The sequence below is a fragment of the Bicyclus anynana genome, chromosome Z (assembly GCF_947172395.1).
Source record: "Bicyclus anynana chromosome Z, ilBicAnyn1.1, whole genome shotgun sequence".
In the NCBI taxonomy this organism is placed as follows: Eukaryota; Metazoa; Arthropoda; class Insecta; order Lepidoptera; family Nymphalidae; genus Bicyclus; species Bicyclus anynana.
The window spans coordinates 14,392,512-14,408,714 of record NC_069110.1 but is presented as its reverse complement, the minus strand read 5'-3'; the positions used below and the strand labels follow the sequence as shown (position 1 = coordinate 14,408,714).

Below are 16,203 nucleotides of genomic sequence, written 5' to 3'. Positions count from 1 at the left end.
AGCAGTTGCTATGTTTTAATCATAGAAGAACAAATAAATTAAATACTTTCGCTTCAATATATAAAAGACTAATCGCTTATAACAGCGTTATTCCATTTTTAAATATTGCAGAACTTTTATATTAATTTACTCTTTGGAACTGATTGAATTAATTATATTTTTAAAATTAGACGGTTTGTTTACTTGGATACTCTTTTGTAACTATGGTTACTGCCGTACTGTTATCTTAGATACTACATCATTAATCTGTGGGCATCTGTGGGTTACAGCCACAGAGTAAATAATTAATAATGTTTGGCTAATGAAAGTAGAGACTGAAATCACCCGCCAAATCGTAGTAAATTCTGAAAATTATAGTGCAAATATTGGTATACCTGAGTTTAATACTTATCTAAAGGTAGTAATGTATTCACAAACAAAAAAAAATAATTAAACAAATTACGAATTTTTAATTTGTTTAAATGATTTTTTAAATTTGTCGGGCGTTTTTAGTCTCTAATTTCATTAACCAGACTCCAGAAAAAACAAGTCATCAACGATGTACATCTTAGGTAACATTATTGGAGTTTCAAGAATGATCCCTAATTTTTTTGAAAATATAATATAGCCTAAAGCCTTCCGCGATAAATGGGGTTCAAACATTAGTGCGATCAGATTAGCGAGTTCAAACAAACAAACTCTTCCGCTTTATAATATTAGTATAGATTTATAATTTATCCACAACGGGAACCAGTTAAGATCGTTGACCATGCAGCTTGAGTTTTACGTTATTTTTTGACATATGATTAGTTTGTTTGTTCGTTTTCTTGTTTGTTAAACTTGTTGGTAAAAGAACAATACAGCTACAAATATTACTTCGCTGCTTTGGCACACCGGCGTACATTTTGCCTTATAAGACTGATAAAAAAAAAGATTCCGACGAATTGATTACCTCCTCCTAAAAATATAGTTTCAAATATGACAGTTTAGCTGTCTTTGAATTTTTTCTGTTGTTGCTATAGTGACATGTTATTTAAAACTTGGTGACAGTGGTGAACGAAAAATATTAAAATAAGATGTAATCGGTACAAATAAGTGATTATAATGGGTATTACTTGTGGATTTGGTGTGCATAGTTAATAATTAACCATGGAACATGCTCGACCACCATCGGAACTATGCTCAGAAGGCGGCCCGGTGTGTCGCGAAACGGCGTGGCGAAAATGTCGCCAGCAATTTTACGTGTTCTTAAAGGTGACCAGTGTGTAGATGTTATCAGTGGTTATTTATAATCATAAACGTCAATATTCATAGTTGGTGCACTAATGTTATCAGGCTGCTGAAGTGCATTAAGATATTTTCATAATCACAAAAGAAAAAATAAATCGTTGAATAATAAGAATCTTCTTTTCTTTCTTTGATTAAAAATCCTTTAATATTTGAAGGTTTATTGCAGTTTGTTTTCCTTATTTCTATATATTTATAAAATTTGGCAATTTTAAATATTTGGGTACATTAGTATTATATAGTGAAATAGGTGATTTTGTAAATATAAATTATTTTCATTAATAATATATAAGTATTAAGGAAAACAAACAGCAATAGTCATACAACTAAAATATAGATTATACTCGTAGAGAGAACGCCATCTATGGGTAGCCAATAAATCTAATTAGAATGCGCCATCTAGTGATCACGGTACATAATTTTTTTAACTGAAATGAGAGTTGCGTATCTATCTCAATATATAATGTATCATCTATGGTCCGATCAGTAACACAACACAGACGCAACCTGCTTGTCTATGACTCTATGTATTTTTTAGTCTGCTTTAGTTACAAAAAGAGCAGTGCTTATTTATGTGTTAAAAATTATGATAAAATAATTATTTTGAATTAAATATGTGCTTAAAAACATTAGTTAATTGAGCTTTCTTATCACTTTTTCGTCTGCCTCTAAATTATTACACAATCGGTAAGTTAAACCGTATATTATATGGTAGCTAATTGTCTAGTGGTTCTTGCTCGCAACTTTCACTGTAAATTTTAAAGATGAAAGTATAAAGATTTTTCAATAATTTAGTTTTCTAAATGGAAAATGTATTCATAAATCGTAAATAGTTATGAAGTTCTTTTTTATGTATAATAATTTACTGCTTTTCATTAATGTTTACCTTGTAATCCATTACATGTAGGTAACTCTTTTTAATAAAATATATTAATTTCCAATATTTTTTTAAGTTCCAATATTTTTTAAATACTTATTTAACATTTTCGATTGTATACAATTAACCTTGCAATAATGACATCAACTATTTTTATGGTATATGTCTTGGTACCTAGGTAATAAGTGTGTAGGTATTTAATATTTATGGAATTTAAATCGTTTGAAATGTATAGATGGAATATCTTCTATAAAAATAAAATCAATATTTTCAACTTTGTCAGGCGCCATTAGCTTTTTCATTAACTTATTTTCATTACTTATTAGAAAGTCATTGTAGGTATATCATGTTAAGTAAAATATTACAATGAATTGTTCTTTACATCATGATAAGTAAAATATTACAATGAATTGTTATTCTTTTTTTTTCTCGAAAAAAATAATTGTTGGCTGGTTGAACTTTTCATAAAAAAAAAACAAAAATAATATATGTATGTATGAAAAGTATTTCTATCTATAATATATTCTGTGGTTATCAATTAGAACCAACCCTTCATTTATTTATGTTAGGACTCCACATATGGTAAGATTGTTAAATCATTCATTTTAAAGAGATAAAGTTTGTTTGGTTGAAAATTCTTTTACAATAGAAAGTTCTAATTTTATCTGCATGTTCCTACAACAACAGAAAAACGCAAGTGAAACCTCTGTGTCTGTGTGTACTATAATCCTATAAAATAAACTAGCAGTGCCTAGAGTTTTACCCACCCATTTGTATGGAAATATGCAAATAAAAATTAGACTATGTGCTATAGCAGACTATTATTGATTTCCGTGCAAAATTTTGTCCAGATTCATTTAACTGTTAAGCTGTGATCGGGTGACAAACAGAATAGTAATTTAGTTTTCTGAAATATTCATTTTGTAAGAACCTGCAAAGTTAAACATAGAAAATATGATCAAGAGAAATAGGGGTTCATTTTTGTTTTAAATATTTAAAGAAGTTATGTTGTTTCTCAAAATTTTCGTCATCATCAGAATCTTGCTTAAGTGATAATGTAAGTGTGAATAAAGAAAATTAGCTGGTTGAAACATTATTAAGTTTTGCCCTTAGCAACATAAACTACAGATAAACTTTTGGTAACTCAAGCAATTTCGGAGGATAATATTATGCAAGACTGTTCCAAATTATTGAGTTTTATATTACGACTTCTTTTAGTTGTATAGATAAAATGTAGCGAATCTTCTGGGAAGACCAATTAATTAATGTCAATGGCTTTCATTTTCAAAATTAACTGATTTAGAGATAACTCAACCAGACTATTATACTAAATAAGTGATATACAATACTCAAGTTAGGTCTACTAGGTCAGTTTTATGGCCATTGGTATAAATAAAAGCATATATACCAATGGTAATAAATATAACTGTCTCCCTGAACAAGGAGTTGAGCCATGGATGTTTTTTAAAAAAATTGTTGCCTTTTTTTCTTACTTTCTTTAGGTAAATAAGTGTAATGTTATATATATGGTTATTAGGTGTTCTATTAGGTTGTCTGGGGATTTTTGTATTCTTGTTTTATTTATTTATTGGAAATACCAACAATAACAGCAGAAAAACATTAAACATAAATTGGTTACAAAATTCTTAGACTACTGTAACCATCTTTTATAGGCTCTAGCACAGCAGAGTCCTGTTAAAAACTTAAAGTATAAGATTAAACTATAGTTAAATCTACGAAAATTTTTAATTTTAGAGAAGGGGATTGCAATTATGTCAATAAGTAATAAATATGAAAGAGTTATAATGTAAAATAAATGTAAAATAAACAATTTTAAATAAATGTCAGTTCAAGTTGAAGAAATATGTCAATGATACAATTAATAAAAATAATAATAATAATAAGTTTTGTGTCTAGTGTACAAAAAGAATATTTTCATTCCATTTATTTTGTAATGTAAATAAAAATGTATTTATATTTTCTCTTCATAGTTACTACAAATGGAATAAAACCGGCAACGCAGAAGCCTTAGGGGCTTTATCGAAGCGAGCAGACAGTTGGCTTGTGGCTATTGAATGGCTATGTATTACTACGCTAGCAAATTAAATGAAGCCTCCTGCAGTGGATGCAATGTAAAGGTTAGTTTCATTTAATACTGCATTGATTTTTCATGAACGGTAATGCTTTTAAATGATCATGCTCGGCACGCAGGTAGGACTAGGTACATGCTAAATTACAGCTTTCTAGTAGTAAAGTAGTCTCTGCGCCAAACAAACCGTGGACGGACGGATAGAAGGACATGCCAAAACTATAATTCTTCCTTGTGGACTACGGAGCCCTAAAAATTACAATGAGTTCCACTGTATATATTTTTAATTCTGTGGGGCTAACTTCTGGAACAGCTAAACAATATGCCTTTCACTGCAAGATAGAGGAGGTTATTGAGCAACATATGGACTACTTTTTGTCCTGAAAAAATTCATAGCTCCCATGGAATTTGTAAATAAATAATTTTCTTGCTGAAGAAGGCACATCCTCTAGTTTTATAATATTATAAACTATTTACCTTTACTGATGCAACCTTATGCTTATTCAGTTGTTAGTAGAATAACTTGTTCTATTTAACTCTTTGGGATTTGTATTAAATATGTTATCATGTAAGTAAAGCCCGCGTATTCTCATATATGATGACATATGCTTATATGTATTTGTATTACAAAAAAAAAAACTGGAATACTCGTAACAGTTACATACAGTAAACTTTAGTTAGTGTTTAACTTGTTTAGTTCAAGGAACCAGTGCTATAGTACTTATTAAATTTACTCTGTATAAGGTTGATTAAAGTCTATTTTCCTTTAATATTTGATTTTCTCATAAAAATAAACAAAAGCAAAAGCAAAACCAGTCACAAATGGAACATATTCGAAAGAAAGAAAGAAAGAATATACAACTTTCAACTCTAAATTAAGCTTATTAAGTAATTTTCATTTAACATCGTAGTTTCCAATGAAGGAGTTTGTTAGTGTGCTATATTTTTACATTATATATGTGGTCGTTTAAGAAGCGATCCTCGGGACTATGGAGTATTCAAAACTAAATTGTATCCAAATAAGAAAGTAAAGAGTTCATACCATCATTAAAATCAGTTTTTTTGCAAATCACTCAGTGATTATGGTATTTGGGACAACATATATGTTAATCTATCTCCAATCTGAATTTCAGCTAGATCGGTTCAATAGTCGCGACGTTAAAGAATTACAAAAATCCATACCATCATAACCATCAGTTTTTCGCAAATCTTGGGAATCCAGGGCATTTTTCGGGACAGAATGAGCCTATTTGTTAATCTATCTTCATTTTAAATTTCAATCAAATCGGTTAAGTAGTTGCGACGTTAAAGAGTAATAAACATCCATATAAACTTTTACGTTTATTATATAATATAAATCGTTACTATATCGTTACGTTATCGTATTTCTCATGAACAGAATACTGTTTATTTTCTATTTCCTGTTATTTGAAAGGTAGGCATAAAATTACGCTACATTTGATTATGTTCTTCGGCCATTACTGCATACACTGCTTGAGATCATATTTCAGAATTTTTATATGTGAACAACTTTGTTATCGCAAATGAGTAGCTGCAATGTAATGAGGTGTTTTATTGCGGTTTTTTCTACAGTCTGCGATCAACTTTAAAACATTTTGTGAATTGGTTAGCATGTTATGATTTATACTCTAAGGCATATCGGTCGGCATTTAAGCAGTTTAATTAGTGTAAAGATGTCGTCTGTAAGAAGTTACATTTGTAAATTACTTCAGTCGATCGATAGCAATTCAGATTCAAACCATGATGGTGAATGGATAGACATGAAAGAGGTATGACTAAATCGATGATTAAACTTTAACTTTTTAATAAGGTGAGAGCTATTTTCCTATAAGGAGACAGAGGGAGACAGTATGTTAACTTTAGAGAGTGTGCTCAGGAACTCCAAGATCCTGTTTTCTCCCTCCCTTTTGCTATAGGACAGCGAGACACCGTAAACAGTGGCATCCCTGGACATCCACGTTTAGCTCAGGAATTGCACGATCTTGTTTCCTCCCTCCCTTTAGCTACAGGACAGCGAGACACCGTAAACAGTGGCAACCCTAGGCATCAACCTTTGGCTCAAGAACTCCAGGATCTTGTTTCATCCCTCCCTTTTGCTACAGGACAGCGAGACACCGTAAACAGTGGCAACCCTAGGCATCAACCTTTGGCTCAAGAACTCCAGGATCTTGTTTCATCCCTCCCTTTTGCTACAGGACAGCGAGACACCGTAAACAGTGGCATCCCTGGGCATTAACGTTTTCCTCAAGAACTCCACGATCTTGTTTCATCCCTTCCTTTTACTACAGGACAGCGAGACACCGTAAACAGTGGCATCCCTGGGCATTAACGTTTTCCTCAAGAACTCCACGATCTTGTTTCATCCCTCCCTTTAGCTACAGGACAGCGGGACACCGTAAACAGTGACATCCTTGGGCATCAACGTTTGGCTCAAGAACTCCACGATCTTGTTTCATCCCTCCCTTTTGCTACAGGACAGCGAGACACCGTAAACAGTGGCATCCCTGGGCATCAACGTTTGGCTCAAGAACTCCACGATCTTGTTTCATCCCTCCCTTTTTTACGGGACGGACAGCGAGACACCATAAGCAGTGGCATCCCTGGGCATCAACGATTGATATCCAGGCAAACACCAAACCTTTGGCTTTGTTAATTGAACATCCAAGAGGTGGAATGCCCTTCCTGCGGCTCTTGCTAGCTATATTTCAATATGATCAAGGCAAAGAGTGTATATTTATTTTCTAGGCAAGCGCGTCCCATCTTGGACATGATCGTTGCGTGGCAACACGCCTGATTATACTCGAGCGCAGTTCTTGTAGCCATTAAAATAGGCTAATCATAATGAAGGTCATGGTAAATATGTTGTTATTTTTTTTCAGTTGCCGCCTCCACCCACTGAGCCAGCACCGCCGCCACCGGAACACTCATCTATACCTACTGATCCAGCGATTCTTCACGGCACTGGTCTCTCGTATTATGACGTAAGTTATGTTTTACAAAGTGATTTCCACTTCTGTGTGTAAGCTATACTTTGGCAACTTCGTTCGTAACACTCCCGACTTTGAATCTCTCACAGGACTCAAGATATATTATAGGATTCAATTATAGGATCTTTCGCTTACTCGGGATTCAAACCACTGTTGAACAAACGACTGTTTCAGTGTTCACTGTTGGCACAATGTATTTAAATTTTCTAAGATATAAATAAACTTGAATTGAACATGCTTATTTGCATTTAGGTGCTACATATTCAGTTACATAAAATAAACGAATGTTTGTTTGTTTATTACATATTTCCGTTAACATAGTACCGATATTAATTTTATTCAATGGTGCAAAATCTGCCCCATGAGAAACGTTAGCTTGCCGTTGGATCATAGGTTGTATATAAATAAGTATTGTGGGAGACCTTACCACCAGTTTCTAGGCCTCATGATTCGCAACAAGTGAACCTTAGGGTTCTGTACCTCAAAAGGAAAAAACGGAACCCTTATAGGATCATTCAAGTCCATTCAAGTCAAGAAGTAAGTGAGGTTGTAGGGGATAATTACTTGATCCATAGAACCAATTTTTTTTACTATAAATCACATTATTTGTGAGTGTGCTACATTTTATTCGTCTTCTCACGGGAACGGGAACTACGCGGGTAAAACCGCGTGGTGTCTGCTAGTTACAAATATAAATAAATACATATTCATAAACATGGTTAGATACAAATACAAATAAATTCAATATAATATTTAGATATTTATATGAACCAAAAATACTATATATTACTCTATGTTGAGTAACAATAATCGGTATCAACCCATATTCGGCTCACTGCAGAGCTCGAGTCACATCTCAGAGTGAGATGGGTTACGCCAATAGTCCATCTCGCTGGACCAATGCGGATTAGCAGACTTTACACACACAGAGAATTAAGAAAATGCTCTAGTGTGCAAGTTTCCTCAGGATGTGTAACAATAGTAGGTACAACAATTTCAATAGAGGGATATGTTTAGTAATTAGAAATCAAAGAGGTCTCTTGGGTTAATTAAAAATAAAAAACGGATATTAAAAATATATATAAAGTTAAGCGAACAAAGACGGAGTCATCCATTAGTTCTTTAAATTCTTATCAGAGAGTAATGCGCAGTTATGTCTCAAAGAATATAACGAAACGGTGGGTATATCTGCAAAATATCTAATGTCAGATCATGTCATCTCCGTGCTTTGTTATTTAAATCTCGCCTGTGTCATTTTCATTAAATTCAGTGCCATAATCGTCAGTATATCAGACATAAGTAACCGTGTATTGAAAATTAAAATTAAAACATTATTTATGTGTTTTAAAGAATTATTATTTTTGTGTTTTAAAGAAGAATACGAGATGGCGGAACGAAATAATTATTTCAAGGTTTGTTACACGTTACTATCTATGTAATGGGGGTGATGACTAGGTGACTAGTTCAATATATTGATGTATGCATTCTAGTAAATAAGGTTAATAATCTAATTAATATATAAAAAATAAAAATAAAATAAAAATATAATAATAAAAAAAAAAATAAAAAAAAATTAATTAAACAAATAAAAAAACCCGACTGTATAAATTATACAAAAACTAGAAAGAAAAAAACAAGCTCAGTCCAGAAGTGTAGAAAGCAGTTAGAAAACAGTCGGGACAGTTATATTGAATAGAATGATTTTCGTCTACATTTTTTTACAGGTCCCGACTGTTTTCTAACTGCTTTCTACACTTCTGGACTGAGCTTGTTTTTTTCTTTCTAGTTTTTGTATAATTTATGCAGTCGGGTTTTTTTATTTGTTTAATTAATTTATTTATTTCACACCTTTTTAGTTACGATAGATGGTGAATTTCGGAATTATTTGTTAGGTTGATTACATGTTACAAAGTACGATAATGTATACCTACGTCCAACCGAGATTAAGTAAATATTCAAAAAGATCTACGGAACCCTCGGCGGGCGAATCTGACTCGCACTTGTCCGATTTTTATAATCAATATATTTAGGATATTTTAGGTGTTTTATAACTTCACTACATAAAGCTCGCACCTTATAGTAATCCGCCTCACGTATTTTGTATAGACAATTAATAAATAACTTTTTCTAATTCTAGTTTTTTTTAACATGGCCATAATATACCATTTTGAATTTCTCACAAAAAGCCCTTCATTTTGATACCCATGCTGCAATAGTAAAAAAAAAAAAAAAAATCACATCGAGTCTATAGCGTCTCACAGTCGTTTTGTTGGTTTTTTTTTAATTTCAACTATCTAAGAACACTTGGGTTATTAAGACAAATCTAACGATATCTTAATTACGTAAATCCGTCCAGCGTTTTGGAAGATATGCGGTAATAAAGAATATTACATACATACATACATACAAGATACGCGCGAAAAACATAACCCTTCTTGCAGTCGGGTAATAAAACAAAGATTGTCTGGATGTTTGCAAAATAAATAAGATTATATAATTTCAAATCTACTAAAAATATTTTATCGTAACTAGATGCAAATTCATACATTTTTAGTTTCCTTACATTAAACAAGACATTTTTCAATAAATATAAATAAACATAAACGCACAAATAACAAAAATATTTGTAATTTTGTTTGAACGGCTCCGTGGCTGTGCCGCAAATATGACCCTTTAAATCCCTGTAGCTCCGAAAGTAATGATCGCAGATACCCTGTTACTTTTAAATAATTGCTTAAGTATTAGCATACTCCTAATTTATATACAATTAAAAAAAATTCATCATCCCTATTGTTAGGACTTTGATGTCTGATAATAATTTTGTTGATCAAAATTCATTTATTAGATTCGTTTTTCTTTACTTACATCTAGACTTGATTTACCCATCAAACACATAATTATGGTTTTTGAACGATTGAATTCCACGCGCACGATTTATAAAGAAAAAGTTTTTAGTACTTAATTTATAGAAAGAAAGAAATAAATATTTATTATTTATTTATCAACTAGACCTCTTTGATCCCACCCTTTCATTATCATCGCTGTAAAAATGGAGTAACTTCTCAAATTTTCAACATTTCCCTTCACTGCTTTGCTCCTATTGATCGTAGCGTGATGTAAAGTATAGTATAACGTGCCCACGAGTATGAAGAATAATTGTACCAAGTTTCGTTAAAATCCGTTGAGTAGTTTTTGTTTCTATAACGAACATACAGACAGACAAAAAATTTACTGATTGCATTTTTGGCATCAATATCGAGTACTAATGTACCCTCTGATAGTTGTTATGGAAATATATTTCATGTACAGAATTTACCTCTATATATAGATAGATTATTTGCATTTTCTTTTAGTTAATTTACATATATTTTTGTTCACAGAAAGATGCCTACTATTCTTTTGTAAGAGCAAATAACTACATGTCGGAGAATAGTTGCGAACACAGGGTAATGAATGGCAGTATAAATTTCGTCTCTTCCCAATCGGTAGACCCTCCCCAGGTACGTGGACTTTAATTATTGTTTATTAAACTTACTTTAAGTATAAAATGTACTTACCTACTTATTATAAGTAGGATGCGTGATAGATATGACCTCTGCCTCCGATTCCGGAGAGTGTGGGTTCGAATTCGGTCCGGGGCATGCACCTCCAACTTTTCAGTTGTGTGCATTTTAAGAAATTAGATATCACGTGTCTCAAACGGTGAAGGAAAACATCGTGAGGACACCTGCATACCAGAGAATTTTCTTAATTCTCTGCGTGTGTGAAGTCTGCCAATCCGCATTTCTATTGGCTTAACCCCTCTCATTCTGAGAGGAGACTCAAGCTCAGCAGTGAGCCGAATATGGGTTGATAACGAAGGAACGAACTTATTTTATGTATTAAAAGTTTTACAATGGCTTACTATTCAACAAGTTACTCATTTTCACATTTATAGACTTCTAGTGTCACACTGTTAAATTGTCATACTGCTCCAAAACGCCTTGATCGATTTTCAAGTTTTCTTTGTGTATATTTTGATAATAGGCATGAGCGTAGCCAGGATTGTATCTATGGAGGGGGGGGGCAGCTATACCTATACATCAAACCAGTTTTTACAGCCGGAACCGAAAACGCATTTCAGCTTCAGCTTCAGTTTCGGTTTCGGCTGTAGCTTTGAAACGAAACGGTTCTCAACCCACATCCCGTTTTGCTTCTATCGCATAGCTATGGAGCTCAAGTACCCCCCCCCCCCCCCCCCCCTTCCGCCCGTACCAGCGAGGTACGCCCATGATAGTAGGTCGTAAACTATTCACCTCCCTACCTTCATTTTAAAATCAGGCTTCAAGTATTATTGTATGAAAGAGATTTATATAACAGAACAAAGTTTGTCGAGTCAGTGTGTATGGATTTTATTTCAGCTTACCGCCGTTTTGGGCCCCAACATAAAGGCAGATGATCCATATGACAAACCAGATCTGGAGTACAAAGATGGTCATATAGTAACAGCTACATTCGACGCGTTGGTCGAAGTTCTACGTCCGGGCGCCAGCAAGCCATATGTCTTCACGTTCCTGTTATGTTCACGGCTGTTCGTCAAACCCCACGAATTACTTGCCAAGCTGTGTAAGAGATATTTCAAGAACTATGAGAAAGTGGTGAGTGTTAGTCCCTTCTACTCTTTTTAATTAAATATAATCGGCCAAGTAAGAGTTGGACTCGCGCACAATGATCCGTACCATTATCTATAATACTCTATGTAACCCCCGACGCAAAAAGTAGTGCGAACTAGGCCTTAGCTGCTTCAGCTGAGCGTTGATATGTCAGTGAACCGGTTTCGGTCGGTCGGTAGTAATAAAATTTCATTAAAACCGATTCATTAGTTTAGGTGATTCATCGATATAGATATTTAAATATTTTAAATGTGTAGATGTACTTATTTACATATTTTTATTGTACAGGGTAAGACGGAAATGAAGGAACTGATGGACAGGGAAGTGACTGACATGATGTCACTTGTTCGGGTTTTGACTCAATGGACTTGTATGTTCCCATATGATTTTCGTGACGAGAGGATTATGGCGCTCGTGAGGAACATAACTCAACGGTAAGCACGCTTGACAAGCAATATATTCCGCTGCTGTGGAATATACTTTTAAATAAATATATGTTTTTGACAATACGAGCCAAAACGCCTGTCGGCCATGATGGTCTGTATTTCGGCCATAATAGTTTGACGCTTAGTACATCAAGTAACATTGTGACGTCACAAAATGGACGACAGAGTTTTGGAAGTTTGGAAAATTTGAAAAAATACATGATTTTTAAATTAAGTTTCATACTTAATACATCGATCTCCTATTAATAAGTGGATGCACAATCAGCGACCAAAAAACGTCCCCACTCAATGAGTGCCAAACACAACTTCTTGGCACTCGATTCAAGTAGTCGCATTTACAAATTCAACCTTAAACTCAATACTTAAGGTTGAATTTGCTCTGAATTTGGGATTTTATTGAATATTGGACTATATTTAAAGGCCTATAGGTATAATTCTTTATCAATAATTCTAAAACTGTCAAAGCAAAATTGACCAGTTTTTAAGTAACATTTTCTACATAATTGTGCGTCCTTTTATTATAAAAAGTCAACGACTTAATATAATAATCCTTTCCTAAAATCCTTAATTTTTACACGAAATTAATATTGTTTATATTAAATTTGACATGAGTTAACTACCCTATTTAATTTATATGTATTTTAATTATTTATTGATCAACCAGATGTGCAGCGGAACACATGGCGCCAATGGCTGCTGAGGTGTCGAGCATGTTGGAGAAGTTGCTCGACAAGTTGACGGCCCTCGAGCAATACGAGGAGACCTTGGTACCTGTACCTCAAGTCAGTCACGTCGATCAACTACCGTTGGTAATTATCAACTTGTATGTACTCTGTCATCCCACCATTGTTAGCCCTATTGGACTTTTGCCAAAAGTCTCTACGGCGTAGAATTCCCTAAATCTTTCCATAGTTTTATATTTCGGGCTGTAAGCATCCAGATCGTGCCACTCATTTGTGAGAAGACGTCTCTCTGACGTCCCCTTTTTTTCTTTTTTCTTCCCTAGGCACCCATTTTGTAGCTTCTACTAAGGAACTTAAAAAGAGTTCTCTCTTGGCAATTACTGAAGTAGGATACTCTGAAGATGGCCATTGTTAGACCTATTGGACTTTTGACAAAAAAATCTCCGGCGTAGACATTCGCTAAATCTTTCCATAGTTTTCTATTTCGGGCTGTAAGCATTCAGATCATGCCATTCATCTGTGAGAAGACGTCTCTCTGACGTCCACTATTTCTTTTTTCTTCTCTAGATACCCATTTTGCAACTCCTAAGTAACTAAGAAACTTAAAAGAGTTCCTTCTTGGCAATGACAGAAGTAGGATACTCTGAAGACGGCCATTGTTAGACCTATTGGACTTTTGACTAACAAAATCTCCGGCGTAGACATTCGCTAAATCTTTCCATAGTTTTCTATTTCGGGCTGTAAGCATCCAGATCGTGCCACTCATTTGTGAGAAGACGTCTCTCTGACGTCCCCTTTTTCTTTTTTCTTCTCTAGATACCCATTTTGCAACTCCTAAGTAACTAAGGAACTTAAAAGAGTTCTTTCTTGGCAATTACTGAAGTAGGATACTCTGAAGACGACCATTTGCCCCTTTTGTACTTTTGACAAAAAATTACCTTTGTTACAGGGAGACATCATAACCTTGGGACTTACACCTGTGGAACTTGCAAACCAGCTAACCAACGTGGAACTGCATAGACTCTCGTTCGTCGGCCCCGAGGAGTTCGTCCAGACGTTCGCGCCTTCTCAGCCGGCGCAGTCGAGCTCCGCTAAGAGCATCAACCTCCACCACGCTGAGGCCAAAAGCACGAAGAATTTGGAGGCCTACGCCGATTGGTTCAACCGGCTGACTTATCTGGTTGCAACGGATATATTGAAGGTATAACTCATTGACCTCTTATAATAAAAGGACGCACAATCATGTAAAACATTTCACTTAACAACTGGCTAATTTTGCTTTGACAGTTTTAGAATTATTGGTAAAGAAAATTATACCTACAAAGGCCTTTAAATAAAATCCCAAATTCAGAGCAAATTCAACCTTAAATATTGAGTATAAGCTTGAATTTGCAAATGCGACTACTTGAATTGAGTGCCAAGAAGTTGTGTTTGGCACTCATTGAGTGGGGACGTTTTTTAGTCGCTGATTGTGCATCCACTTAATAATAGGAGATCGATGGTCTAACTACATGTCTACTGTATCTATACTATTTATAAAGAGGAAAGATTTGATTGTTTGTTTGCATTGAATAGGCTCTGAAACTACTGGATCGATTTGAAAAATATTTCACTTATACAGGATGGTCGGGAGTATTTCTCATAACTTCAAGGTATTAACGAGACCACTTCTAGGAACCCAACTGCATAGGTAATATTTTATTAACTACAAAAAATTTAAAAAATATGTTTTCGTACAAAGTAATTCAAATAATACCGAATATTCGCGTAATCTTCCGTGGGTCGAGCGATTGACAGTGAACGTCGAGTCTATTATGTACCGTAGGTACAATATAATGTCGTTGCAGCAAACCCTTTCATTTGATATCAATATCATCTTTGGAAGGCCGCCATTTTGGGTTTGTAATGACGTTTCTTAGCCAGTCATGTATTGTCATCAGAACTCAGAGCGTGTGCAAAATTTCAATATAATCGAAGACGAAGTGGGTCAAATTGCTATTCCAAGATTTTCTTACATACATAGTTAGTTACAAGTGAAGCTAATAAAAACGTGTTAAAAAAACACGAATGGAGTTTACTCTTTCAGATCGACTGTCTAAATAGCTGTATGTTGCCCCGCACCATACACTATGTACGTCTCAATACTTACGCCTGAAAAGTGAATGAAAGGTGCGCAACCGAGGAGCAGCAGGCCGCGGTGTGCGCGCTCGCCAGCAGCGTGCACATGCACCCTAGCGCGTCCGCACGCATTTTTTTTTATTCTTTACAAGTTAGCCCTTGACTGCAATCTCACCTGATTGTAAGTGATGATGCAATCTAAGATAGAAGCGGGCTAACTTGTAACTTGTTAGGAGGAGAATGAAAATCCACACTCCATTCGGTTTCTACACGGCATCGTACCGCCAAGCGATTTAGCGTTCCGGTACGATGCCGTGTACCGTCTTTGCCGGTAGGTTGGTAACTAGCCACGGCCAAAGCCTCCCACCAGCCAGACCTGGACCAATTAAGAAAATATCAATCGGTCCAGCCGGGATCGAACCCAGGACCTCTGTCTTGTAAATCGTCACGGAGGCCGTCAAGGAGTAAACTTTAACAAAATGATTACAGGCGGTGAAGAGTAAGTACCGCGCGCGGGTGATGGAGCAGTGGGTGATGACGGCGCGCGAGTGCTTCAACTTGGGCAACTTCAACTCGCTGATGGCCATCGTGGGCGCGCTCAACATGCCGCCCATCGCTCGTCTGAAGAAAACTGTGAGTAAAAATCCATCGTAAAAAGTGGATGCACAATCAGTGACCATAAAACGTCCCCACTTAATGAGTGCTAAACATACTTAACTTCTTGGCACTTAATTCAAGTAGTCGCATTTGCAAATTCAAGCTTATACTCAATCCTTAAGGTTGAATTTGCTCTGAATTTGGATTTTATAGAATATTGGACTATATTTAAAGTCCTTTAGGTATAATTTTCTTTACCAATAATTCTAAAACTGTCAAAGCAAAATTGGCTAATTTTCAAGTTAATTTTTCTACTTGATTGTGCGTCCTTTTATTATAACAGGTCAATGGTAAAAACATAATAATTGATTATGAAACACGGCTAAAACTCACGTGATATAACGTCTGATTATGTAGTCGAATTAGTTTTGAACCCATACGGGGTCCTTAGTCATGAGCTGGTTCTT

At 34.8% G+C, this 16,203-nt stretch overlaps 1 protein-coding gene across 1 annotated transcript in view; it reads left to right on the top strand.

The window, feature by feature from the left end:
• The first annotated feature begins 1,794 nt into the window (after positions 1 to 1,794).
• LOC112047828 (ras-GEF domain-containing family member 1B) overlaps positions 1,795 to 16,203 on the top strand; it is a 28,936-nt gene continuing 14,527 nt past the window's right edge. The window contains exons 1-9 of the mRNA XM_024085087.2: positions 1,795 to 1,953; positions 4,135 to 4,281; positions 7,133 to 7,234; positions 10,621 to 10,740; positions 11,641 to 11,877; positions 12,181 to 12,326; positions 13,003 to 13,147; positions 13,971 to 14,222; positions 15,629 to 15,772. Coding sequence (XP_023940855.1) covers positions 4,219 to 4,281; positions 7,133 to 7,234; positions 10,621 to 10,740; positions 11,641 to 11,877; positions 12,181 to 12,326; positions 13,003 to 13,147; positions 13,971 to 14,222; positions 15,629 to 15,772 — 1,209 coding nt within the window. The 5' untranslated portion in view covers positions 1,795 to 1,953; positions 4,135 to 4,218. The remainder of the gene's footprint in view (positions 1,954 to 4,134; positions 4,282 to 7,132; positions 7,235 to 10,620; positions 10,741 to 11,640; positions 11,878 to 12,180; positions 12,327 to 13,002; positions 13,148 to 13,970; positions 14,223 to 15,628; positions 15,773 to 16,203) is intronic.